The 25,532-nt window shown below is 46.8% G+C and overlaps 1 protein-coding gene across 6 annotated transcripts in view; it reads right to left on the minus strand.

The window, feature by feature from the left end:
* The window catches only part of ASH1L (ASH1 like histone lysine methyltransferase), a 36,980-nt gene that overhangs the window by 8,821 nt on the left and 2,627 nt on the right, over nt 1-25,532 (minus strand). The window contains exons 1-12 of one of the 6 annotated variants that reach the window (XM_057398222.1): nt 22,480-22,617; nt 21,417-21,524; nt 14,838-19,584; nt 13,693-13,794; nt 10,810-11,548; nt 9,680-9,859; nt 6,929-7,023; nt 4,289-4,362; nt 3,068-3,113; nt 2,749-2,857; nt 2,013-2,219; nt 888-1,034 (exon numbers count right to left, since the gene is read on the minus strand). In XM_057398222.1, coding sequence (XP_057254205.1) covers nt 888-1,034; nt 2,013-2,219; nt 2,749-2,857; nt 3,068-3,113; nt 4,289-4,362; nt 6,929-7,023; nt 9,680-9,859; nt 10,810-11,548; nt 13,693-13,794; nt 14,838-19,584; nt 21,417-21,419 — 6,449 coding nt within the window. In that variant the 5' untranslated portion in view covers nt 21,420-21,524; nt 22,480-22,617. The other 5 variants (XM_057398223.1, XM_057398225.1, XM_057398220.1 and 2 more) reach the window with 5 other exon arrangements.

Here is a 25,532-nt window from a genome sequence, read left to right on the forward strand (position 1 = left end):
AGTTAAGAGACAGGAAGCAACCCTTCTGCTCTGCCCTGGATTATGCTGCTTCTTCATTCGTGCTATTCTTTTGTTTCTCTCTTGCAACAAACTTTGGTGGCCAAAAAAGTGAATCCTGGATTTATAGAAAGGGGGAAGTTGTGCTTCAAATAGAGAAGCTCCAAATTATACTGGCTGTTGTGGCAGACCTGCTTCTCAACCATCAAGATTCAGGCCCTCCCCTTAAATCAAAAGCTTACCTTGACCATCAGACCTCATTTCACAACACACACTAAAGCGAGCTGCCTCTCCAATACCTTTACTTCTTTTGTGCTGGATTTTCCAGAGTAGGACTCGATTCCTATTGCTGAAATCCACTAGAATTCGCTGGGAATCACCAGCTTCTCTGCCACCACCTTATCACAGCCATCTGCCACTTCACTCTATGTTATTCCCTACAGGTTTCTCAGAAGTGCTTCCTACTAGTCTGGCGCTGGCTTGCTTCTGATAACAGAGTACTGATAGGACACGGGGTTTGCTGAAATCAGACTACTTCCCTCTTTGCTTGCTTTAAAAAAAGAGTATTTGAAGTGAAGGAACGAAAAGACACGCAGAGATTATTTTTGGCATTACCCAGGCTTCAAAATGTGGAGCAGATTAACAGTATGACAAACAACAACGTTGGGTCTGCCTTGCCAGTAAACTTAGATCCTGCCTCCAAAATGTCCAATGCTTGAACACATTACATCACTCCTCTTGTGCAACGCAAGCATCATAGAAATGTTATTTACAGTGTTCAGCTTGATTCCCCTCCCTATTTTTAGACGAGATTCTCTTGATGCTCTGGTTATCTACATGTTAGTCACTGCCATCCCCGTCTTCCAGTAAACACAAAATGTTTCTCTTACCATTTCTGCATCTCACAGTTAGGATTACAGCTGTGGTTGATAAAACGAGCCTCATTGCCCATACGATAACTATCTATCACCATTCCACTGTCTAAATTCAGGCAGTAATGATCACTGTGATTATGGTACTGTTCAATCATCCGGTTCCTAGGAAGCAACACAGGAAAGTTATTTGTGATTCTGCTTGTTGCTGCAAAACAGGGAGTAACAAAGTCACAGAGCATTTGGGAATTCTGAGAGAGGGTTTGGAAGGAAAAGCAATGATCATCTTTGATTTTATAGAACCATACACCTCGAGATGGAGGAAAACCATTTTTATACCTATTTTTATAAGTCAAGGCCACTGACAGAGCTTGCATTAGAATTTAGAAATTTGCTCTTCTGGAATGCTCCCTTTTGGGTTCTGCAGATTATTTGTCTACATTTCATGGTGATAACCTGTGTATGGAAGAGAAAATGCAAGTATACATTCTTTGGTGTGTATCTGTATGCATGTGAACAACAATCAGCTTCTTTCATTAGCTGGGACTGGACACAATTGCTGGGTTGACATCCATGGATTACAGCTTCCTCTTTTTAGCAAGAGAGCAACAGGAGTCAGTTGTGTTAGCAGGTATTTCTGCATGAGAAGATTGCATCTGTCTTCTGACGAGTCTCTAAGAGCAAGTATGTCCCTCCAATCTCAATTGTCCTGTGATGCCATGGAGTTAAAAGACTACATTCATTATTAATGCTCCCACTTGTTCTTTCTCACACCTATCTGCAGAAGCTGAACCACCCTTCCTGCTCCATTCTGCCCCTCAGTTCTATCTTGCACAGTTCAAATCCTGCACAGTCCTCATAATGACACAAAATTCACATGCACTTGTAGCATTTGGCATTTCTAGAGCAGATGTGGCAGATGATGCATTCCAAACACTAACCATGCCTCTCTATTTGACTGAGAAACACTTGGTGGATCAAAAGAGCTGAACTCTAGGCCTTCCTTCTGGTGGCTGTGACCAGAAAGGCATTCTTTCCCCACCTCCTCTCCCCTTTGTTTCTAAGGGTTTCCCAGCAATGATAATAGATGCTAAAGTCATTTATTGAGCCTCCCATGCTAAAGCAGCAAATAAATATTTCTACCTGAATTCTTGCTCACTAACAACTTCTCCCAGATATTCAATGATAAACTGTCCTGCTTTCAGGGGTTCTTTGGTACGAATACCCCATCCTTTCTCCTCAGCCCGGAACCTCTCCAGGCACTGCACCCATTCATGCCTCTGTATCCGCTGATTGCAGCACTGGTCACCACAAGGGCATGTGTTTGGTGAACACTCCGCAAAGATCATCCTAAAATAGAAAGCAAGGAAGTTAAAGGAAGGTGCATGGCCTACTTTTACATCTATCACACAAAGGGCAAAAGAAATGCCTTTGTTAAACACAAGTTACTACAGAATCCCAGCCTGCTTCAGGTTGGAAGGGACCTTAAAGTTCATCCAGGTCCAACCCCCTGCATGGGCAAGGACACCTTCCACTAGAGCAGGTTGCTCCAAGCCCTGTCCAACCTGGCCCTGAACACTGCCAGGGATGGGGCAGCCACAAAGAACTGAAATGCTTCTTGTTATCAAGGGATAATTCACACAGAGATTCACAGCCTCCCACTGCTATTCAAAGATCAAACTGGAGCTTTTAAAGGCATCTTTCCTCTGAAGAAAGAAGTCGGGGAGCATACGTGCAGCAGGTTACCCTATATGCTCTGGAACAAGACTTTAATTTCTGGGGTTGCATCCAGCACAACTCTTTTCTTAAGCTGTTATTAATTGATGTGGAATACTACATTTATTGAAACTGCCTTCTCATCACTCAACCTCTTTCTAACCTGTTGAGACAGTCCTCCACACAGCCCTTCCCGTTGTCATCATCTGGCTTCTTGCAATTGCAGGTGGTGGCCTCATAGCCAGAGAGAGGTTTGACATCCACATAGACGTCTGGAGAGGAAAGAAAACAACAAAAAACAAACCCAAACAGGGAAAAGAATTCTTTCCAGGTGAAGAGCAGAGTGATTTCTCTACAAGACTTTCATTCCAATTCCACAAAGCAAGAAGGAGGAGATGGAAGCATCTTTGGGAGGATGAAGAGCATGACAGACAGGAGGGGTGGCAGAAACGAACACACTTGAATAATAAGATTTTACTTACTAGAACGGATTTTTTTATACAGTGGGACATCTGGCTTTTTATACAACTAAAAGGAAGAGAAAGAAAATGTTAATACACTGCAGAAGTGCTTCTGTTAGTCAAAAGAATCAAGGGAATTGTGTTCTGTACAGAGGGAAGCTTTGTAATCCCTACAAAATGCAGCTGCATTCTCTTCTTTAGGCTCAGACTACATTAGCAAATAGGTCAAAAGAAGTACCTGGGTAACAGAACTCAGGCTAAAGGGAGTTAGCTGAGCATTCTGCCTAACATAGAGTTTATTCTTCCCATACTCTGAACACAGCAGTATGGATCATGAGGACAGACTAAACTGAGCAAAGCATGTAACCTGCACAAGCACTGTACAAACAAAACTGCTCTGGAAGGGGTTCCCAAATTCTAGGAAGAGACAGAAAATGTCAAGGAAATAGATCACACGTGTATTATTTATGTAATATTGAAGAGATAAGATAGGCAGATGTAAGTCATCTTCAATACATGGCAAGAAGCCGAAATGTCAACCAGGAGCATTACCTGAAGATTCAATTTTAGTGGCATTACACAGAGTAGCTGGAGCCACAGCCACCTGGGGATTTGTCTTGCTCATTTACAAGCTAAGTTACATGTCACCGAACGCTCTCTTGCTGTAAAGCTGGGGACAGATTTACTCTCCAGCCTCAAATCCTGTGTTCAATCACTTGGTGGAAACTTCTCAGGGAGAAAACAAAATAGTCCTATTTTTAGGCTTGCCCATATTTAAAGCTCTTTCCGAAGAACGAGGCTGTGAACGAGTTTCTCTTCTCTCCTCAGCATGAAAATCTCAGCTTGCAAGTGAAAAATAAATTCCACTCTGCTGGGACTGATCCAAGAAAAATAAGGGCTGAGATTTCTCAGTGCTGCTGGCAGCACATCTGAATTCTCCCGAGGCGTGTCTAAAACAAGATCACTGCAGAGAGCAGCCACACACCAAAATAAGAGTCTGCTCCAAAAGGAATGACTTTTTGCAGCAGAAACCCCTGGGATTGCTATTTTGCAAGAGAGGGAATAATGGAAATTATTGCTATTAAATACATATGCAAATCCTTTTCTTCCTCAGAGAGTGGCAGCCTCAGGAGCATTCACCAACACACGGGGTACAGAAACAGTTTCATGCAGGAGTCAACGCTATCTTCTTTCTAAGACTTGATGGCAATCTTGGCAACCCAGGAACTTTTTATCTTGTACCTGATTGTGTTTCCACTGCCAGAGGATGTCGTAAGGCAGCTGGAAGTCGATCCTCTTCTGTCTGAGATACTTTCCTGAAACAAAAAAGGTTTGTCAGTGGCACACACTCAGCTTCCCCTATCCCCAAGGGGAAACTGAGCCGCCCCCAGGCACAGGGCCAGCTCCCGATAGGGCCTCTCCACACTGGAAAGGCCAAGAGGCAGAAGAGCAGAATCCTCCCAGAACATTTTGTTTGTCTGGCAAGCCCAGGGAAGAGCCCTGCACAAGGCTCCCTCCTGCATTCTACCCTCTCAGTTTGAACCTTTCCTGCCAGAGAGGAAACTGCTGCCTTAGACAGGAGATGCCTGGTGAGGTCGGCGCAGAGGGAGCTGCCCTCTGCATTGATGATGGTGTTACAGATGCCACCAAACTCCAGCAGTCACAGTTCAACTCCCAAGAGCAGTGCCAGGAACCTGCTGGGGTCACTGAACCTGAGCTACACGGCGGACAAGAGCAAATAAGTGACAACATGAATTCAACTTTGTGCCTCACGGTGGCTTCTGGGCAGGAATCTCACAGCTGACGCCTTCTGCATCCACATGAACGCAGTGATGTGGCACAGAGACCAAATCTGCCTGCACCATTCATGCAAGCTGGTAAATCACAACCTTGTACTCAAAGAAACCAAACAGTATCCAAGCCTGTTCCTATGACCTTCACAAAGAGAGACTTAAGAACAAACTCAGACTTGGCAAACACACCCCTAAATGTTCTGGAAAGACTTCAAGCTGGTCTATGTTTTCAGCAGCAACTGACACTGCTTTCAGGAAGGAGTTACTACTCCCAGTGCAGATCTAGACTACTCCAAAACTTACTGTCACCCTGAAGCCTTCCCCAAAAGAGGGACACTGACCCATTACGCTTTGTTAACATGGGACCTGAGGCCTGGCACAGGCACTGGGTTAGTTCTGGCCAAGCTTAAAAGGTTCTCTCATCATTTTGCTTTTGGACAAGGGCCTGTAAGGACAGGCCAAGGGGAATGGCTTGAACCTGCCAGAGGGGAGACTGAGATGAGCTCTTAGGCAGAAGCTCTTCCCTGTGAGGGTGCTGAGGCGCTGGCACAGGGTGCCCAGAGAAGCTGTGGCTGCCCCATCCCTGGCAGTCTTCAAGGCCACATTGGACAGGGCTTGGAGCGAGCTGCTCTAGTGGAAGGAGTCCCAGCCCATGCCAGGGGTTGGAGCTGGAGGAGCTTTAAGGTCCCTTCAACCCAAACCAGGCTGGGATTCTGTGAATACTGGGTCCGAGAACTGAAGTGAGGAGGGACCAAGGATGAGGTGTCAGCCCCATGTCTGATTTTCCCAGCTTTTCTCAATGTTAACAAGTGCCTTTCCCACCCCTCCAGCTGGAAGGGGTCTCATGTACATTCACACACATGCCCTCACCACTGGAAAATAACAACTGTAATGTTTTCCTTCCAATTTACCCCTCAATTACTCTCCATTTTCAATGCTGTATTCACCCATTGCAGGTTCCAGGAAAGAGCTAAATCTGCTGGGAATTTGCTTTCACATCTATGACCTCAGCAGCGAAACAAAAGGCTCTTTCAGGTGCCCTGGCACCGTGCCTGGATGCATGGAATGTCCCTCCAGCCCTGTCAAGTGGGCACTAGTGCAGTCATCTGGCAGAGAGCTTAACCTGGGAGCTCTGCAGTTAAACCACTCTGCAGCTACCTGATATAGAGTAACCGAAGCAGCTTTAACATCAGAGCAGGAGCTTGTTTGTGTCTGCTATACAATCAACCACGGGGTCAGGGCCTTGGGAAGAGAGAACAGGAGCATCCTGACAGATGGTTCGGTCACACGTCACTTCTATGACCCAATTTCAAGAGGAACTGAGAAAGGTCATGGGTTTGAGGATTTAAATTAACACCTTCATGCCTGCATTTGCAGTTACTGCTTCAGCCAGAGCTGCCCAGCTCCTCACTGCCACCACCTCCCTGTGAAAAGTCCCCATTGTGCAAGAAGCAAGAGTTCAGTTCAAGAAGACAAACCAATGACCGCTGGTACTGGATGGGACAAGTATTTCCCCTGAATAATATGAAATTTCCCAAACTAGCCCAGTCTGGTGGAGCAGATTTGTGAGTTTCAATCTGGAACTCTGAGTTCTACCTGCTCGTGCCACAGGTTATGGCACAAAGAGAAGCCCTAAGCCTCATTTATGTTCTACCCAAGGCCTCGAAGTCTATTAAATCCCCAATACTGCCTGCTTAGTTTTTGAGATTTAACGAATGCTTATAGTAGTGTCTGGCTATTCTACTGTAAGATGAGTTTGAAAAGGAAACTATTTATTGTACTGCATTTAAGCAAAAGTATTCTGGAGTTAAACCAGGCTTGAAACTGGTTCTTTCTAATGGTAAACAAAACCTGAGAACACAGTTCATGCAGCAAGGGAATAAAACAGCCTTCTGAGTCAAGCTTTTGCACTGCAGGACACAGGCGGAGGAGTGTGACCTTTGGCAAAGCTCCTGTGCTGCAAGCCAGGAGTAACCTGGCAAGGGGCTTCAAGAAGAAAGGAAAAAGGGAGACTGTGCTCCAGAGTACTCCCATGTCACCTAAGTGTGACAGCTGTTCCCAACAACGCAAACACACATGAAGTACCCACCGACGTGAATAGGGGCTGGAAACAACCCGTGCTCATGCTCTCCAGGAGTGTACTCCAGCTTTTCTTTCTTCAGTTGGATGAGGCGGCTCTTGGGACTGTGGAGAACAGTGACAAAACCCCATCAGGATGAGGAGCAGTCATTTGCAACCCCCATCTTTCCCGGCTGAATTGTGGCCCAAACGTTCAGAACACCAGGCAAGAGAGTAACAACTGAAATGGAGAAGCTTTAAGGTCCCTTCAACCCAAACCACGATTATGAAGAGGGAATGGGAAGGTATTTTGCAAAGGCAGCGTGTGAGCCTCCATTTCCAAGAGGCAAATCCTTAAACCAAGGGCACGGAAAGAAAGGAAAAACATTCAGTGGAAAGGTGACTTAATTCGAGCCAAATGTGCACCTTTTAACACCCACATATTCGCTGTAAGGGAAGGCAATGGAAAAATAGATGATGGTAAATAAGCTGCAAGGAGGAAAGCAGAGTGGAAAGGAAATGCAGAAGGCAATTATCTAAACCCACAAATAGCACATGAATTCCTTCAGGCTCTGCAGACACACCCGTGTCAGAGCCAGCCACAAAGAACACTGGGGAAAGCACCTACACTGGTCCCCTCCTAAACACAGCAGTGAAGTATTGTCAGAGGCATGTAAAAAACCCTGTGACAAATCAGTGCGCCGAACAAAGGCTGCCACCACTTCAGGGACTTCAGAGGCAAAGGCTGAGATGCCAAAGTAAAGCCCTTCGTTAAAAGGAAAGGAATAAACTGCATCGAGTATGAATGCATCGAGTACGATCTTAAGGTCCTTTCCAACCCTAACTATTCTATGATTCTATGAACCAGACACAGTTCTAGAAACACCAGCACTGCAAAAAGCACCTCATGAATTAAAAAAGGCCTCTCCACACTAGCAGTAAAAGGTCTGCACTTGCAGGTCCACATGTTCCCACTGGGAAGGCAAGGAGCTATTTTAGGCTGGGGTTTCTCAGCAGGCAAGAAAGGTTCTGCTTTTGTGTTCAGCTACTATCTTTATGAGACCTCTCCTTGCACTTTGCTGCTAGCCTTGGAGAACCTTAAATTCATAGCCTAAGTGGTACTAACATGATCCTGACCAGCTCCACAGGAGGTTTCCACCCACATCTCTGCTCATGGAGCCCAGAGACCCATTTACACTCAGTCCCTGCCTGGCCGATGTGGTGTGGGTGCACCCACCTCCAGCTCAACCACAGCCGTGGGAGCTGTGGATCTGGTGGTGGCTGAGCCATGCTCTGGCTTCCTGGCTTGAGCCTGGACCTCCTTGGCCATGACGGACTGTGTCTGACCCTGGTTACCATCACCAAACCCGATCCTGACCTGCAGAGTGACTTCCCCCTTTAACCTTGGCCTGCCTTGTCACCACAGACTGCTCTGGCAAACAGGATTCCTGCTGGGTACCACTGCCCAGGCTGTGTGAGTGCCACATGTGGGGCTGTGCCCATGACAGCAGGTTTCCTTTCCTACTGCTGCACCTGTCAGTTTTTAACTAAGCTGGAACACCTGCCAGCCAGATCCACCTTGCTGCAGATGGTGCAGAAACAGGAATTCCCAGGGCTAAACCCAAGTCCTTGCAGCCTCCCAGGATCAAGGACAAGTACCCTGGCTCATTTTCACACCATGCTCTTTAAGATGTTTCCCTCTGTAAGCAGATATAATGATTCCTGCAGCTGAAAAGCAAAAGATCTCTCCTGAGAATACGGAGTGGATTTGCTGGATACAGGGATTAACACTTAACTGTACCATCACTAGAGGGTGCCCTACGATTAGAGTTGCATTTTTGTTCTCAACCAAGATCCTGTTTTCAGACTCCTACAGCAGGGAGTGATATATATTCTGGGCTAACAACATTACCTTCTGCTCTCCTCTTGCACTGGCAAATGTCTGACTGTGCAGGAGAGCTGGAACAGCAAGTTAAATCACTAGAAAATGGAATTACAACCAAGTGACTCTTGTTCTGCTGATTTAGTTTGCTGAACTAACTTAGTGAGGAAGTGACGCAGTGCTACCATGAAAGGATGGTGGGATCAGCCCTTCAAGCTGCAGCTTGCTGTAAGACAAGACACCTGAATCGAGATGGCCATAGCTGTCCTTGCCATCTCCATGCCTTGCTTTAGTATCAGTGTTCAAACAAGCCTGCAGAGTAATTCAGACTGTGTAGGGAGGATCTGCTTCCCTGGTAGGGCAAAGATTCCTCAGAGTTCTTAAGCAGCTTATCACAAACATCAGGACCAGTGCAAGGAAAGAACTCAGCATGGGAAGCAGCAGGCAAAGGGAAAGACCAAATCAGACCTCTTTAAGCTTTGAGGGAAGTACAACACAAAGTGCATCTGAAATTCTCTCACCCAAAAGATAACCAGTTGTCATCATTCAGTCAATACAAAGAGAAACCTAATGGCTCCTTTTATGTGGACACTGTCCTCAGGACCCGAGCACCTCAAGCTCCCCCAGAACTTTTGCTGCCATCAGCATTAGGACTGTTGATTGAAGCTCTCTTACCTTCTTCATCTGAACCACTTTCAGATTGCTCGAGGCTGCTTTCTGACTGGGGTTATATTTTAAATCTTCAGACTCTGAGAATTATCATGCATGTAATTTTTCACAGCCTTGAATTAAGTTGATGGTTTTATTTCAGCTACTCAGTAGTGGCAGCTCTGTATGGTTCTAGGTGAAAGGAGACAGTTTCCACTGGGATAGCAGCAGCGTGTCAGTGGTGTTACTTACTCTGTGGTTTTGTACACATCAGAGTAGAGCCCTGCCTTCTGGTACTTCTTCTTTGGGGGTCGAGGGGCTTTTTTCTCGCGCTGGGCTAGAGCTGGCAAAGGCTGCTCAGTGTTTTCAGGTCCAGGTGGTTTCCCAAGGGCATCCTGTGGACTGGGAGGTTCGGCTGCTGGCTCAGAGAAACTGGAAGGGAAAGGAAAGACTGAAGACTCTCCCACCAGAGCTCATTATTCCCGTCTACAACCTGGTCAGCAGAAAAAGCAATGCCCCTGTTCCTGAGTTAGCAGATGTGACTGCTAGTGACAAGAAGGCAATTCAATGATCACGATCAAGAAGTGGTTAAGCACAATCATAAGAAATGTAGGATCTTTTTATAGTAGTGTTACTAATAATTACATGAAGAATGCTGTTTGTACTCGTAACATTTATCCCTTGGCGTCTCAGCTGAGTAATGTAGAAGGTTCCAGACACAGTCTGTGAATCTAAGTGCCTACATTACAGTATTCATTCTTGAAACACAAATAGGGGGTTATTCTTCAGCACTATTCTGAAAACACACAAAGGAAGACTTATGGAAGAGTTTAGTCTGTTTGTATTGATGGTTTTGGGGATAAGCATGTGAAAATTAGATCAGGAGGTGTGATCCTTTACTAGCCACTGATTGCAGAGGTGCCCACCTTAACTCCTCCTTGCTGCTTGGTTTTACTCGTTACTTGCTGTATATCAATGGATCTCACCTTATGTTCTGTACCACTCTAAGATTCCCATGGTGCACATAACTCTTTCAATTCGTTTTTCCAACAGGATGAAGGAACAATCTCTGCTATGGTACCTCATCAGTAAATTCGTTACCAACTCACTAAAGTATTCTTCACCAAGACAACCACAAAGCTCGCCTCACTTGAGACACAAGCACAAAACCAACAGGTTTAGATTACCTGAGATTCCACCACGGGGTGTTCAGTAACTTAGGAAGATCCTAAAGCATACTTAACACTGAACATGTGAGTTTCCTCTACACTGAAAAGCAAATGTAACAAGCAGAGCTCCTTCCAGTAGGATCCTTTCATGGCCTGAGGTGATATAAAATCAACAATGACTATTCTGATGGCACAAAACTGTAAGGGAATTACCTCTTATTGCTCTCCTGCTCGTCTTCTGGCAAAGGCTTTTGGCGCTTCCTGGCCTGTTCCTCTGCAAGCCACCTCTTCCTCTTCCAGCCTTTCCGGTGATCTGTATTCAGGTTCACACTCTGCACCACAGCTTCAATCACGTCTGTGATGGTATCAGGTCCCAGGTGTAAGGGGCTGCTGCTTTCTTCTCTCTTCTCCAGCTCCTGGCTCACCAGTCGAGCTGCCTGGAAAGCCTGCATTGAGACGACAGCCTGGAGCGGGTACTTTCGAGGCCTCCCTGGCCTGCGCTTCACAAAGTTATTCCCTGTCCGTGCCTGCCTCTGCAGCTTTTTGGCTTTCAGGATCTTATTGACGTGGTCCAGATTTTTTTTTGTTGCCAAGATCTTGTTATAATTGCACATTTTCCTGGCTTGTCGCTGCATGGCTTCAACCACGCTCCTCTTGAGGTGCCGTGGGGAGTAGCTCTTGGGTAGCCTGTCGGACAGAAGCGAGATGCTGTCGCTGCAGGAGCTGCTGGGAATTGCTGGAGCTCCAAGGCTGTCCTGCTTCCCCAGCCCTCTCTCCCTGGTGTGGTTTCGAGCAGGACTAGCTGATGGTGGAACAGACACATTTGCCATGACTGCTTCTAAGGTTTTGTCCAAAGCAGCCTGGCCTTCGTGCTGCGCCATGCGCTGCAGCAAGGTATCCACTGGATCCTCAGTACTTGCCAGCCTTCCTCCCCGGGCAGGTACTCCCATCACTGAAACACAAATACACACACACTGAGAGACCTGAGATATAACCAGATGAGCTTGGAATGAAAACAGAATAGCTGGGTAGGCTGACAGGCTTTTATATCCTCTCATTGCTCAGAGCACTGAACGAGAAGACACCAATCTCTGGAACACAAGTTCCAATAGGGAGGGGACCCAGTGAAGCAGAAATGGAAAACCTACATTTTACATCAGCTTTAACACAATTATTTTCTCTTTATTCACACACAGTCCCCATTTCTTAGAGCTGCAGAAAAAGAGGGTCGTCAGGTCCACCATATAGATTATGCTGTATCAAAAAGGGGTCTGCTCCAAACCAAGAGCTTCCCGAAGCTGGTTCTTCGCGATGGCATTTAATCAGAAGCAGCCCTGGTTCTTCTGCAATAAAACGGATGCTGCCTTCCCCTAAACAGCTCACAATTGCACATTAACATTTCCAACAGAATGTTACTGCTCCTTGGGGCCAGTTATTTACATTAGATCTACTTAAAGCAGTGGGTCTGAGGCTCCAGACTGAAGAGCACATGCTACTGCAAAGGTAAGGGGAAGGCAACAGAATGTTCCTATAAAAGGGTTTGACAGGAGTGAGATGATGCATTGGCTGACAAGAGAAAGCACAAACAACTTCAGAGAGTGCACAGCTTAAACGAGGAAGTTTTAAATCCTAAAATCCTCCTGTGAACAACATTCTTCCTACGGGTTGGAAAAGGAACGCAGAAACATACTTATTTGTCAGGTCAGTGCTGTAAGCACTTGGAAAACCCAGGAACCCGAGCAGCTCTGGGAGAAGAGGGAGGATTTACACGTCCAGCTTTCATTCTGAGATGAAATAAAGAGAATCTACCCTTGGTTTTCTTCTGGCCTTAAATACACGTTGAGGATGGAGCTGAGGGTTCCTCACAGAAACACCATCCATTTAGCACAGTGAGCTCTATAAAGAGCTGCCCCATCCAACGATAACCAAACTCTCCAACACGTTTGGGCACCAAGTCTAATGGATGCTCTTAAACTAGTGCTTCTGTTTGGAACCTGATCCAAAAGGCTGGGACAACTGAAGGCTGTGATCCCCAAACCAGCTGCAGCCCTGGTGAGGCACACTCGCAGCCCTCAGGAACAAAGCAGCTCTCTGACAAACACACTGAAATCCCACATGCATTCCAGATCCATGGAAATCCTAACAAAGACTCATCTTTTCAGCCGCATCATCAGTTCAATGACTTTGAAGTTGATAAACTTGTGATTCCTTCCATTCCTCTGCTCTCCTGCACAAAATCTGCCTGCACTTTTAACACCTTCCTATCCACAGACGTACTCTGCCTGCAGCTGCCCCTTTAAAATGAGCAGAAGTACGTTAACAGGACAGACAGGAAAAAAGAAAACACTTCCTCACTGTGAGGACTTTAGCAGATGCTGATTAAAGCATCTGTTACAACTATCTGTTTAAAGGGAGAAGGAAACAGCAGGTTTGGCACATTCATTCTATATGGAAATCGTAACTAGTTCCGGAAGCGCCAAGCCTTAGGACATTCACTACAAACTGGTGTCTAAGAATGTCTGAATTGTGCCAACAGGACCTCTTTGCAAAAGCAAGCTCAAAACACACGAGGACTACCTTGCCCTAGGGTCATTCACGACTGGGATGAGCTGCCTGTCATCCTCCATCACTTCAGCAGGATTCTCACATGCTACCAAGAGAACATAAGAGCAGAGCCCACCCTGATCCTAACAGTTACCTACCCAAGAGTAGAAAACTGTCTGCTTTCAGAACAGCCCGGAAGTCAAGCTCTTCCCCATGGAGGAATTAACCTATTCATCTAATCTGCTGATTAACCGGAGTGTCACAGGTCTTGCTAGCCTTAAAGCACTGAGCTTCATAAAGACTAAGTGAGGAGCCAGACTCCATCCTGCCATAGTTATGCTGCTGCTTCTGGAAGCACCAGCTCAAGGTTCCCTATTTTACAACCCAATTTGCTGTACTTGAGTCCTAAAATGCAAGTAGAAAACCTCCCTCTCTCCACGAACACACTGCTGCTCTTAAAGTTGTCCCAGCAATGCTGTCTCAGCTGTCTGTAGTAGCACAGGTCTTCCTACAGCAGTGGTCTCGAAAATAAGGCCCCCAGCCATGACTTGCCTGTAGAAGATGTGCTCTCCGATGTGGATCTCTTTCGGGAAGGGCTGCAGTTTGTGCTCTCTGACGGCTTGTGGGAGGGTTTGTCCTGCGTTGGCAAAGCGCCTGAAAAACAGATCAGGGAAGAGAAAAGCACAGAAAGGCTCGTTTCAGTCTGGCAGTGCCAATACAACATGCTGCAGATGCTGAATACTCAAAGTCAGATCGCTCTGGTTTAGCTTTAGGAACATTTCCTTGCTATGATGCACAGAGGTGGAGAAGCACAGAAATGGACCATCAAGAAGGAATTGTTCGTAGGCTAATGGCACAAGGTAGGACAGCAAGCAAGCCATGAGGAAAAGCCATGGATCTCATCAGAGCATTAGCTTTTATGTGAAAAAAGAAACACACCCCCCCCCCCCCCCCCCCCTTGCTACTTCAGATGAACCCCTTTCTTCATGTCCTAAATTTCACATGAGATCTGGTTTTCCCTGACTGCTACGCGCATGGAAAGCTCGCAGGTCCACAGTGGTCTCTGCCTTCAACAGCATCACTGCTCAGTCAGTTGTGCTTCAGCTTTGTCTAAGCCTATGACAAGGTTTGGTCTTAGGCATTCCCAGCAACATCTAGCAACTGTTCTGAGGTGCTGCTGGAGGCCTCAGGTCAGGGATCAAAAGCTGCACAGTTCAAACTAACTGAGACCGAATTCCAAAAGGAAAAGGAAACAGGTTTTGAACTGGACCTGTTATTCACAGTGAGCACCAAGAGCTGGTCTAAACCAGCTCAACCAAATGTCAGCCCAACCAGAAACACAGCTCTCACAGGCTCAAAAATCACGAGCAATTTCAAACCAATTCAGCAGAAGGTTAAAATTGGAAGGAAAATGGAAAGACCTTTCCACGAGAAAACATCCTCAGCAGAACTCCACATACTGCTGGACCAAAGCAAGAGGAACCTGCTGGGAAGAGGTACCTCCACAACCCTAACCCTGTTCCAAATGCTGCGCAGAGCAGAGTTTAACAGGACAGAGACCTCCCGAGCGAGAGCAGGGCTGGAATTCAACACCGCAGGATTCCTACCCAGGCAGGGCTGGCCCTGCCCTCCCGCTCTGGCACGTTTGGTCCAACACAAAGCAGCAAGGCCCAGGAAAGCCCACTTGGAGTCCTTACCTGTGAGCGGCTGGAGGGCCTTCTCCATGGAAGGCAGCGGCTCCTTCCGGAGGGGCCGGGAGAGGGGGGGCTCCTGCGCGCCGAACAGGCTGGGGCTCTCGGGCACCTTTTTACGTCCATTGGCGCTGGCGGAGCCGGGGCCCCTGCAGCTCCCTATTGCACTTGTGAAAAGGTTCGTGTGCTCGTCGCTGCTGCCGGGCTCCGAGCTGGGGGTGAACCCCCCCAGGGACAGGCCGGGGGGGGTTTCTGCACAGTCTATCTGCAGCGGGGTCTGCAGGCCCAGCGCTAAGGAGTTGGGCTCCGAAGGCTCTCTCCTGACCCACTGCTCGTCTCTGCTAAGCAAACCCTTGGAGGGCGAGAGGTGCGGACAGGACATGTGGCATCTGTGTTTCTCTTTGTGTTTGTACCTCTCCCCAACAGCCTCCTTCCCAAACCTGTAGCGCTTCAGGGACTCCAGAACTGTTCGAGAAGAACTATTGGCCGTTATAGTGTCCATGGAAACCTGCGGCTGCTCGGAAGAACGATGCTCTCTGTGTTTGTGGCGATGCCTGTGCTTGTGTTCGAGCATCCAGCCGTAAGCCATCTCCGGCGGGACGCTGGGGTACGTGCTCATGGACAAGAGCGGAGTCCTGCTCGTGGTGAGGAAAGCCTCCTGGCGCAGCAGTTTATGCTTCTTCTTGTGGTATTTGGTGGGATTGAGAAGCAAATGGCCTGTATGCATGTACGAAGGGGGTGGCAAGGGGGTAGTAAAAGAAGGAGAGGGTGGAGGAGGATAAAGAGTTGGAGGGTACCTTCCATAATAACCTAAGCCTATGGGAGCAGCTGCAAGGGGAGAAGGAGAGTAAGGCATGCCATAAGAGGGGTAGAACCCGGTACTGGAGAGAGGAAAGCTCAGGCTATGCATGAAGGGCATTTCTGCCATCGCCTCCCGCATTTTGGGAGGCCTGCCTCTCTTCTTCTTCAAATCAGGTTTTCTAATGTAGTGCAACGGATCTAAAGGAAAAGTAGGATGGGTATAGAAGCTATTGAAGTTTATCCTAAAAATGGTAGGCAGCAAATCTCGGGGTATGAAGTGGTGGCTTCGGTGGGTTATTCTGATTTCACTCAGCCGGCTTATCAGCTCCTCCAGCTCGGCGAGGAAATCCGGGTCCTGCCTCCCTCGAAGCTGAGGGTACTTCTTTTTCCGTTTTCGCTTCTGCCTCTTCATTTTGTCGTAGCTAAGGTAGTCGTGGCTGCGGCGCTTGCACTTGTGCTTGTGCTTCTCCTTCAGGTTACTCAGCACAGTGGAAGTTTCGGGCGGGATGAGGGACACGTGGTCAAACGAGTGCCTCTTCTTCTTCTGCCCGCAGAACTTCTCCGCTCGGTCGGAGGTGCTGTTGTTGTCTGTCCCTATCCCGCTGTCGCTGGGGATCGTCTCGTCGCTGTGGGACTCGCTCACAGGGGACGGGGTGGCTTCCTTCAGCGAGGTCAGCTCGCTCAGGTGGGAAGGAGAGTTGGGCAGCAGCGTAGGTGGAGATAACCTCCTCCTGCCCTTAGCAGCCTTCTTCATGGCGAGGGTCTGCACGACGCCCCCCTGCCTGGAGTGGATGTGTAAGTACGGCACCGAGCTGGGCTCGATGAACCCAGCGTCGCTGCTCACGGGGCTCTGGCCCCCGCTCACTGCAGAAGACTGGGAGCAAACTGGTGATGGAAGGATCTCGGAACTGGTGCCTGCTGAAGGCAGCAAGTGGGGAAGTACCTGCCCCAGGGATGTACCAGGGGCTTGTTGAGCAGACTTCTCCAGAACTGTCAAACTGGCCGAGCTGCTGCTTAAAATACCATTGAGGACAGCTTTAGGCTTCCTTCCTCTCCTTTTTCCTATGTAAATCGTTCCTTTCTTGCTGACGTTTATTTGCTGACCTAACTTGGACCCAAACGTGGCAGCCAGAGTGGACACGGTGTTGTGGAGTTTAGATTGCACTTTCCCTTTGTTATTTGGTTCCACTGTACTCGACAGAATCTGATTCAGGAGCTTCTTTCGCTTCAGAGTTTTCATCTTATTTATCTTCCGAATGATGGTTTTCATCAGCTGCCCGTTATTCCTCTTGGCAACTTTGCGGTCCGAGTCCGCTTCCAAATCGCTCATGCTACAAAGAGTGGGCTTTTGGACTTCTTCCGGCCCTCGGAGCTGGTCCGTTCTCTCAAAGAAGTCGCCAGCTCGATGCTGGTCGCCTTCAGAACCCATCTTGCTCGAGTTCTCTGTGCCAACAAAGGGGGCCACAGAAAGAATCGGTGGCTTCATTTTAATCGAGGACCTGATCTGTCTTTTGGGCCTCCCTCTCTTTTTAGGGAAAGGTTGTCCTGGTAAGCTCTGTTTTAAGGAGGGAATTTCCACTTCAGGTTGCAAGATTGGAGGTTCCTGCTCCTCCTTCGACTGCACTGAAAAGACTTTTGATGCTGGGATCTTTAGAGTTCTTTTGGGGGGACCTTCGAGCTCTGGCATCTCCTTGGCTTTAGGTCTTCCTCTTTTGGGTTTATACATGTCAGGTAAGAAATCATCTGCCATACACAAACTAGAGGGTTTGTGAGTGCTGTAGAACTTTGGAGTTTGCTTGTCAGTCTCAGCTAAGAGTGCAAGAGACTGCCCATTAGCTTCATTCAGTTTTGGCAGCTGATGCTTGACAAAGTCATGCTCCACAAATGAAGATGTTCCTATGTTCTTCAAGAACTTGGCCTGCTCCAAATTACTGCTTGACAGTGCACTGTAGGAAATGTTCTTAAAAAGCTCGGACCTTTCTAGTTCCAGACCCTTTGGAGGTCGACACGTGCTTCTTGACACCACCTTAGTCCACCGTGGTTTCCTTCCTTTTCTTTTCTTTAAAGGTTTTGACTGCTGAGCAGTGCTCAGAGGCTTTGCTCCTTGGCAGGATTTCTCCGATGCCGCTATCGCACCGATCTTTAGGAACTGCTTGCTACTAAACAAGCTTGTGAAACTAACTACTGAAGGGGTGACCGTAGCGTGAATGCTCGTTTCAGCTGCCAAAATGGGCTTTTTCCCTGTAGGAGGACTAGTTCTTGAAGTTTCTATGTAAGTAGCTTTTGAATCATTTAAGTCTTTCTCAGCACCTTTAAAATCGGTGCTCAGCGTGTGGTTCAATGTTCTGTTTAGGTTCAGAAGTGCACTGTCAGAGGAAAACTGAGTTTTGCCAATCTGATCTGAAATCCCTTCCAAGAGGTCTGCTGTGGAACTTAAATGCAACGAGTTCGATGCTAACTGGGAGGATGCTGTTGAGAGGCTCCTGTTTAAGGTGGTAACAGACACTGTGGGTGAAGGCGATGGGAGATTGCCCTCTCCTACTGCACTAAAGGGGGACTTTGCTGTCGATACGTCTGAAGCACCTCCTGTTCTGAAGTCTGGTGAAGTGCAATACACAGGAGGCTGTTTCTCATGCTTAGAAGTTTCATAAATCCCTTTTTCACTGGTTGAGTAAGCATCTTGTGGAATGCAGATTCCTTCACTGAACATCTCTTTGCCTACATCTGCAATTTCCTTCCGGATAGAGAATTTGTCCAAGATGCTTTCCTTATTCTGTCTCATAACATGCTTCTCAAATGTTTTGCTACTACTATTTTCCTTCAGTACATCTGTAGTCTCATGGCTTTCAAGGCTACTGAGGTTTGAATTGCAAGGAAGCTTAAAGGGCTCCGAAGCAGGCAGGAGAGAGTCTGCTTTCAGAGTTCCAGAGTCCTTGTTAACCAAACCAACCGGGCTGCCAATTCCTGCTGGCTTCTTTCCAGAGTCCTTGCTAACCAATCCCACCGGACTGCTAATTCCTGGCATCTTCCTCCCAGAATCCTTGTTAACTGGTCCCACTGGGCTGCCAATTCCTGGTGTCTTCCTTCCAGAGTCTTTGTTGGTTGGAACGGTCGTAGTGCCAGTCCCTGGCATCTTTCTCCCAGAATCCTTGTTAACCAATCCTGTAGGACTAGTTATTCCCAGCAACTTCTTCCCAGCGTCCTTGTTAATCAATCCTGCTGGAGTGCCAATCCCTAATGGCTTCTTGACAGCCTCCTTATTAGTCAATCCAGTTGGAGTGCCGATAGCCTGAAGTTTCCTCCCAACATCTTTGCTGATTAATCCAACTGCAGAGCTGGTCACTGGCTGCTTCTTTCCAGAGTCCTTGTTACCTAACCCAGGCGGAGTGCTGATCCCTGGTGGCCTCTTCCCAGAGTCCTTGTTAACCAATCCAATCAGTGGGCCAAGCCCCTGTGGCTTCTTCCCAGAGTCTTTGTTAACCAATATGGCTGCACTCCCAATTCCTAATGGCTTCTTCCCTGAGTCCTTGTTAACCAACCCAACAGCAATCCCAGATCCTGGCAATTTCTTTACCAAATCTTTACTAACTAACCCACTGGCAGTCAGAGCTCCTGGTAGCTTCTTCCCGGAGTCTTTAACCAAACCAGATGCAGTTCCACTTCCAGGCTTCTTCTGCTTTGTTTTGGAAGACTTTGAAGGAGGACAGGTTGCAATAAGTTGAGCCAATTTCTCTGTTACAGTTGTTGCTCCGTTAATCTGTGTTCTATCCTTTAAGTCAGAATTATGGCTACTGATAAGAGTCGGAGGAGATGACTTTATATAATCTGTCATTTCAGAGTGCAATGGGGAAACTTTCTTAGGTAAAGGATTTGTTTCTACTTGTATACCTTCTTCCACATGTAATTCAACTGTTGCAACTTCTCCAGCTTTCTTGTAGGACTTTGAAGCATCCTAGAAGTTAATAAAGAAAGAATCTTTAGGAACAGAGCAGAAAGTCCCTGAGCAACAGGGGATCTACATAAACACACATGATCCTGTTCGTTTGAAGGCAAATATATTTCAAAGGACATGAGAAGGGATTTCTGATGCTAGGGAAAACCAAATTTACTCCCAGTCCTCAAATGTAGGGCCTGTAGGGACAGGACAAGGGGAATGGCTTTAACCTGCCAGAGGGGAGACTGAGATGAGCTCTTAGGCAGAAGCTCTTCCCTGTGAGGGTGCTGAGGCGCTGGCACAGGGTGCCCAGAGAAGCTGTGGCTGCCCCATCCCTGGCAGTGTTCAAGGCCAGGTTGGACACAGGGCTTGGAGCAAGCTGCTCCAGTGGAAGGGGTCCCTGCCCGTGGCAGGGGGGTGGAACTGGCTGATCTTAAGGTCCTTAAAGTAGGATTTTTACATTAATAGGCAGCTGCTGCACCTCTGGCCAGGGCACAGGCTCCAGGTCAAATGAGCATCCTGAAGAACCACAGAATTGTTCGGGTCATTGTGGCATTGATCTGCCCTAGACCAGTGCTCCAAATAACAGTGACAAAGTGTGTTTGCTGTTTATTTTCACCATCAAGACTTTGTAGTCGTTTCCAAGAGCAAGTTTTAGCTGCCTCCTGGGGAAAACAGAAAGACTTTGTGTAGTCTCAGACTCATGTCCCAGGAAGGGAAGGGAAGCCTTGAACATTTTCAGTCAGTGACTGTGATTTCATCAGCAAGCCTTCCTCCTGTAGAGCTTCCCTCCATAACCAAGGGTAATAGGAAGAACTACAGAACATTGTGCTCAGCACTTTTCCTCCACAGCAAGGAGATGGAGCACAGGGGCATGCTCCAACTTGCTTCACTGGGACTGTTTTAGAACTGCAGAAGCTGTTACTCTTGCTTCTCACCTTTCTGTCTTCTGAACCTTTAGTAACGCAACTCTGCTGTGTCACTGGCTACATCTACCTCGCAAGCACGCGTAAAGCACACACATGTGCTAAACTAACCAAAGCAAGGTTTGGGTTTAAGTCTAAGGCTCAGGTTTTCAGGCTTGGCAAAGGTTCACCAGCCACACAGCAATGTCTGTCACAGGGCACTCTTCTGAAAGAAAGAAATCCAGGTTTCATGCTCAGTGTCAAGAGCAAATCAAAGCATGGCTGGTTCTGCTGTTACAGGAACTTGTGCTTCTCTCAGCACCGGGAATCTTGGCCAGTTCCAGGTCTCTCTTTTCTGCTCTGATTTTCTCTTCAGAAGATGATTAACTTTTGTTGCCTACACGTTCCTGGAGGACTAGTGGTGAACAGACAAACTACCCACCTCACCTCCTTCAGGATGCAGATAACCCTCTATTGGCATAACAGGAGACACTTTAAGAGTCCTTTCGGCACCAAGTTTGAGACAGAATCACAACTGTCAGAGATGGGAATGCAAAGTATTTTCCTACTGTTACAGTTTCTACACTGATATTCCCCGGAGACGATTTCCACTACTTCTCTTTGTGTCTCAGTATACTCCAGTATATGTACCTATGAGTATAGTGCATGTGCTAAATTTTCAGTCTAATTCTTTAATCCTCCCATAAGAGCACAGAGAATACAGCCTCACAGCTCAAAGTCTTGCCACACCTCGCTCCAAATTGGATGTATCTGTCCCCGTCCCCCCCCAGTCAATGAAAGATTAAAGGCTCACTTGAAATTTCTGAAGCAATTTGCAGTGCTAAAACTTGATTTACTTCACTGCAGTAAGAAAAAGAGCAGACAATCCCTCAGGTATTGTATTCCAAACATGCAATGGCTTTGATGGGTTTAAACCATGTTTACCATTTGCTTCCACAAAGCCACTTTTTAATCACACGTGCTCCAAACCGGGATGCTGTGAAGTGGCATTTCAGCCAAAGTGCCAGCAGGGAACAGGCAGAGTTAAACACCCTGAAAACGCTTTGGTACAGCTTGAGAGGGGAGCAGAGTATCTGAAGTGCATTAGCATTACTCAGGGATTTTAAAGGACTTTGGTTAGTTGGCAGATCATGTACACAGGAATAAAGAGTGGGCTGTAAGAAAACCCTTCTAACACTCAGCATCTCTGCAACTGCATTTTGTATTCTTGCCATTTATCCTCTTTTCCCTATCTGTTATTGCTGCTCTTACTTGTTACATCATGCAGATCATAAAAAGAAGACATCCTCAAGGCAGGGCTATCTCCTTGCACCTGGAAAATACCTGGCACACCTCTCAAGCCGCTCCATTTTCATGCAGTTTATTACGGGGCTGTTTCCTAACACATCTGGAGAAGTATTTTGTCTCTGCAGACGCTGCTCACTGTGTTCATCACAGAGCATCAGTTAAACCACAGAAAAACCAGTGCTTCTAACAGGTAAGAAAACGCAAAGCCAAGTACTAGAGATGAGCACAGCAAATACACAGCCCCATTTAAAGAGAGGTAAGATCCCCCCCCCCCCCAATTTCTTCTGTACAAAGGATTACAAATTAGCTGTTACTTTCCAGAAATGTACCCACGATGTTCACTTCAAGTTAACATGGGAATTATCCTTTACTACTGTAAAAACCCAACACTGACAAGCTGCAAAAGGGCAAAGCCATTATTCCCGGTCAATGGAAATGAAATCAAACCGTTTCCAACTTCAGAACCTTCCATACCAGAGCAGACATGGACAAACAGTTTGTAGAACATGGTTGAGCAGAGATGCTAGAAACTTTTCAACAGGGTTTAAATTCACTACGACTTGCAAAACACTCCATAAACACGCTACTGGGACTAAGGGATACACGGTTCAGTGGTGCACTTGGGAGTGCCAAGTTAACAGATGGACCTGATGATCCCAAAGGTCTTTTCCAACCTAAATGACTCCATGATTCTACTCACTTGTTTTGAAGGACAGTGCTCATTCTTCTCATCTGTCATCTTCCCACTCTTGGGGGCCCTTCTTGGTTGCTTGATGCTGGTTTTTATAGCAGGCCGGCACACATAGTTCTCCAGGTTCTTGGGAGGCTTTTTTGTTCGCTTTGCCTGGAGCCCAATCTTCAGCTTCAGGTTCCCCTCGGAAAAGTTTGTTTCTTTCACTGAAAACTGTTGCTGGGCCTCAGTGAGAGCCTCGTTCTTCCCATCCTCAGCACTGGTCCCCTCCCGGTTCTTCTTCTTACTGTCGTCTTCTTCCTTGGTGCAACTTTCCAGCTCTACTTCTCCTTTCCCCACCAATGTGCCAAGATTAACCACAGAGGGGCTTTTCCCAGAAAACCCTTCAGAATCAGAACCCAAGCCTAACATAGCAGTATTCCGAGGGTCCATCACAGGAAAATACGCCTTCAGGTAACTGCAGGGAAGATTTAGAGAGATATGTTCCACAGAAGATCTGTTCTACTACTGGCAGTCAGCATCTTTTACCCTGTAGAAGGAAAAGACAGAATTAACCTTTCATTTTCTAGCAGGAATTAAATGAGTATTAAAACCAATCCCAAAGCAAACAATTCTATTTCAGACAAGCAGTTACACAGCTGGAAACACCAACCTGCCCATAATCTACTACACAAACACAATGCATTGTAAAGCCATTTTTAAATGATAGATGAAAAATCAGAAGTAGGTGATTATTGTAATGTAATTTCCAACTAATCCACAGGACACTCCAAATGATTATGGCTTTTTATATTGATCATCAAAGCATTTCCTTTATTTAAAATCAGAGCCCAGCTACTCCTGGTTCTGCCACTCTTAGCCTGGACGCACTGCAACAGTTGTACCTAAGGAATGATGTAGCTAACGAAACCTATGCTAAAGCATCCAAAACCCAGGAACAACCCCATTTCCATCACCTAAACCACCAGGGAAGTTGAGATTAACCCAAGTTATGCACTGGTTTGCAAACATGCCACAAAAGCTGCTTGTTAGTTAAGAACTTCCCACAGCTCGGGAAGAAGGAGAACAGAAGGAAACCCTCAAAACAACCCCACCAAACACGTGCACACACAGGTTTGCACTTCCTGATGCACAGGATCAGAGAAATCCACACTTCGGGCAGCAGACACGTGGTTCTTTCCTATTTATCATAAGATACTGAGGGAACATTTTCATCTTGACTAAAGCAACAGTTCATTTGAGCCAACTTGCTAATGCCAGGCCTTCAAATCCCAACTACTTGTGCGGTGTTCTCCCTTCCCATCAAGCCCAATGCTCAGTCCATCAGGCTATAACAGCATGTCACCACACACACACAAACTGCCAAGCAGTAAAGTAAGTCTAAACTCAGGCACGACGTTTTATTACTCAAGTTCAAGAACAAGAGAGAATCCTACAGGCCACCACAGAGCGCGCAAATCCACGCTCACACCACCACTTCCTTCCCTAGGGCCTGGGGTCCACAACAGCTCCAACGCTTCACTTCTGGTCTCACATACAAAGTTGAGTCAGCTTCAAATCTGAAACCAAATTAGACTGAAAGGGCACCATCTACCCTACTGTACTTAGCTCCAAATGTACTTAATAGCAAGACTTGAAGTAATTCCTCTTCTATACCGACCTTAGAACCCGCAAGACCAAGACAAAGCGCACACTGAGAATTAAAGAACTGCGTTAAAGTGTTGCTCCGTGGTAACAGCATCAGTAAGAACCCTAGAAAGAAAGGCACAAACTGATGCCTCTCATAAACATGCAGCAGGTCATTTTATTTAGCCATTAATTCCTCTCTAAACAGGCAACAAAAATGCTAATCGTGGAGCTCAGCATCATTTTGCCTCCATCACTGTAATCTCCTCTCTGACTCCACAATTACCCCACTCTGATTCACAGAAAACCTGACCATGGAATCATTTCCTAACCACGCGCTGATGAGATCTCTCCTCTTTGAGGCTTCTTCCCCACCTGATCAAGTGCAAGCTTCCTGGTGCTGTCCCCAAGGTGTAACTGTACCTTGGCTCTTCACTTGTTCCTGCTCCTCCGTGCTTCTGTTTCACCAGTGACAGCATTCCATTGCACGGGTTCCTTTCGTCATCCCTCCCCCTTTTAGTTAAGTAACACCACTGCTTTCTCTGTGCTACTCTTCACACTTTGCCTACAGGATCTTTACCGTCCTTCTTGCAGCTCCTGCCTTAAAATCTCCATGTGCAAATGCAGTCAAATGATGACAGCCACAGTTCAGAGGCAGCTACACAAGGCTGAATTTCCTGGACTAAGAACCATCTTGTATCAGTCTCTACACGGCCTTACAAATGATGCTCAAGACATGCCCTAACCATCACCCCAAGAAGCAAACCAGAGCAAACTGCCAGTCTCTCATCCAGTAGATTCTGTTAAGTCTCAAATCCCTCCTGGAATCAGTCTTCCCCATAAGATTAACTAGGAAGCAGTTTAACATCCGCTTTGAAACGTGCAACCTAGAACTGAAACTGTTCATCAATGAGTTTTCTAATGCCATTTACAGGTTTCACACTTTTTATTCATTCTTATTTCCCTGGTGACACATCCAAAGCCTTTTTTGTCCATCATCTGCTAAGATTTCTGTACCAAGGGCTGACTCCCACTGCCAGCTCCTCAATCCACTGCTCCCCATCCCATTAGCAATATTAAATGAGATTTTGTTTTCCTCTGTCCGATTTACTACAGATCTTCACTCCTGTTGATGAAAACATCCAGGGATTTTCTAGCTAGAAGCTATTTTCCTTCTGTTCAGCTTCAGCTCCAAGGGATGTCCAAAAATCCAGCTGAAATCCCAAACCATTCCTAGGAAGTCTCTGGCCTCCTGTAATTGCTTCTCACAGGCCTCGTCTTCTTTCTCGTAGGGCTGTAGGAAGAGGTGCATGATGACATTCCAAGGGTGCTCCAGTGGGAGGGAAACTTAGGAAGCAGATGTGATGTTTCTTCTGGTATCTTAAGCTCTGGTGCCCTACCCCAACTGAAAAGGCTGGAAGCAAGAGATTCCCTTT

The sequence above is a fragment of the Pezoporus wallicus genome, unplaced genomic scaffold (assembly GCF_028554395.1).
Source record: "Pezoporus wallicus isolate ANWC-B61680 ecotype Strahan unplaced genomic scaffold, APGP_CSIRO_Pwel_v1 contig_14644, whole genome shotgun sequence".
In the NCBI taxonomy this organism is placed as follows: Eukaryota; Metazoa; Chordata; class Aves; order Psittaciformes; family Psittacidae; genus Pezoporus; species Pezoporus wallicus.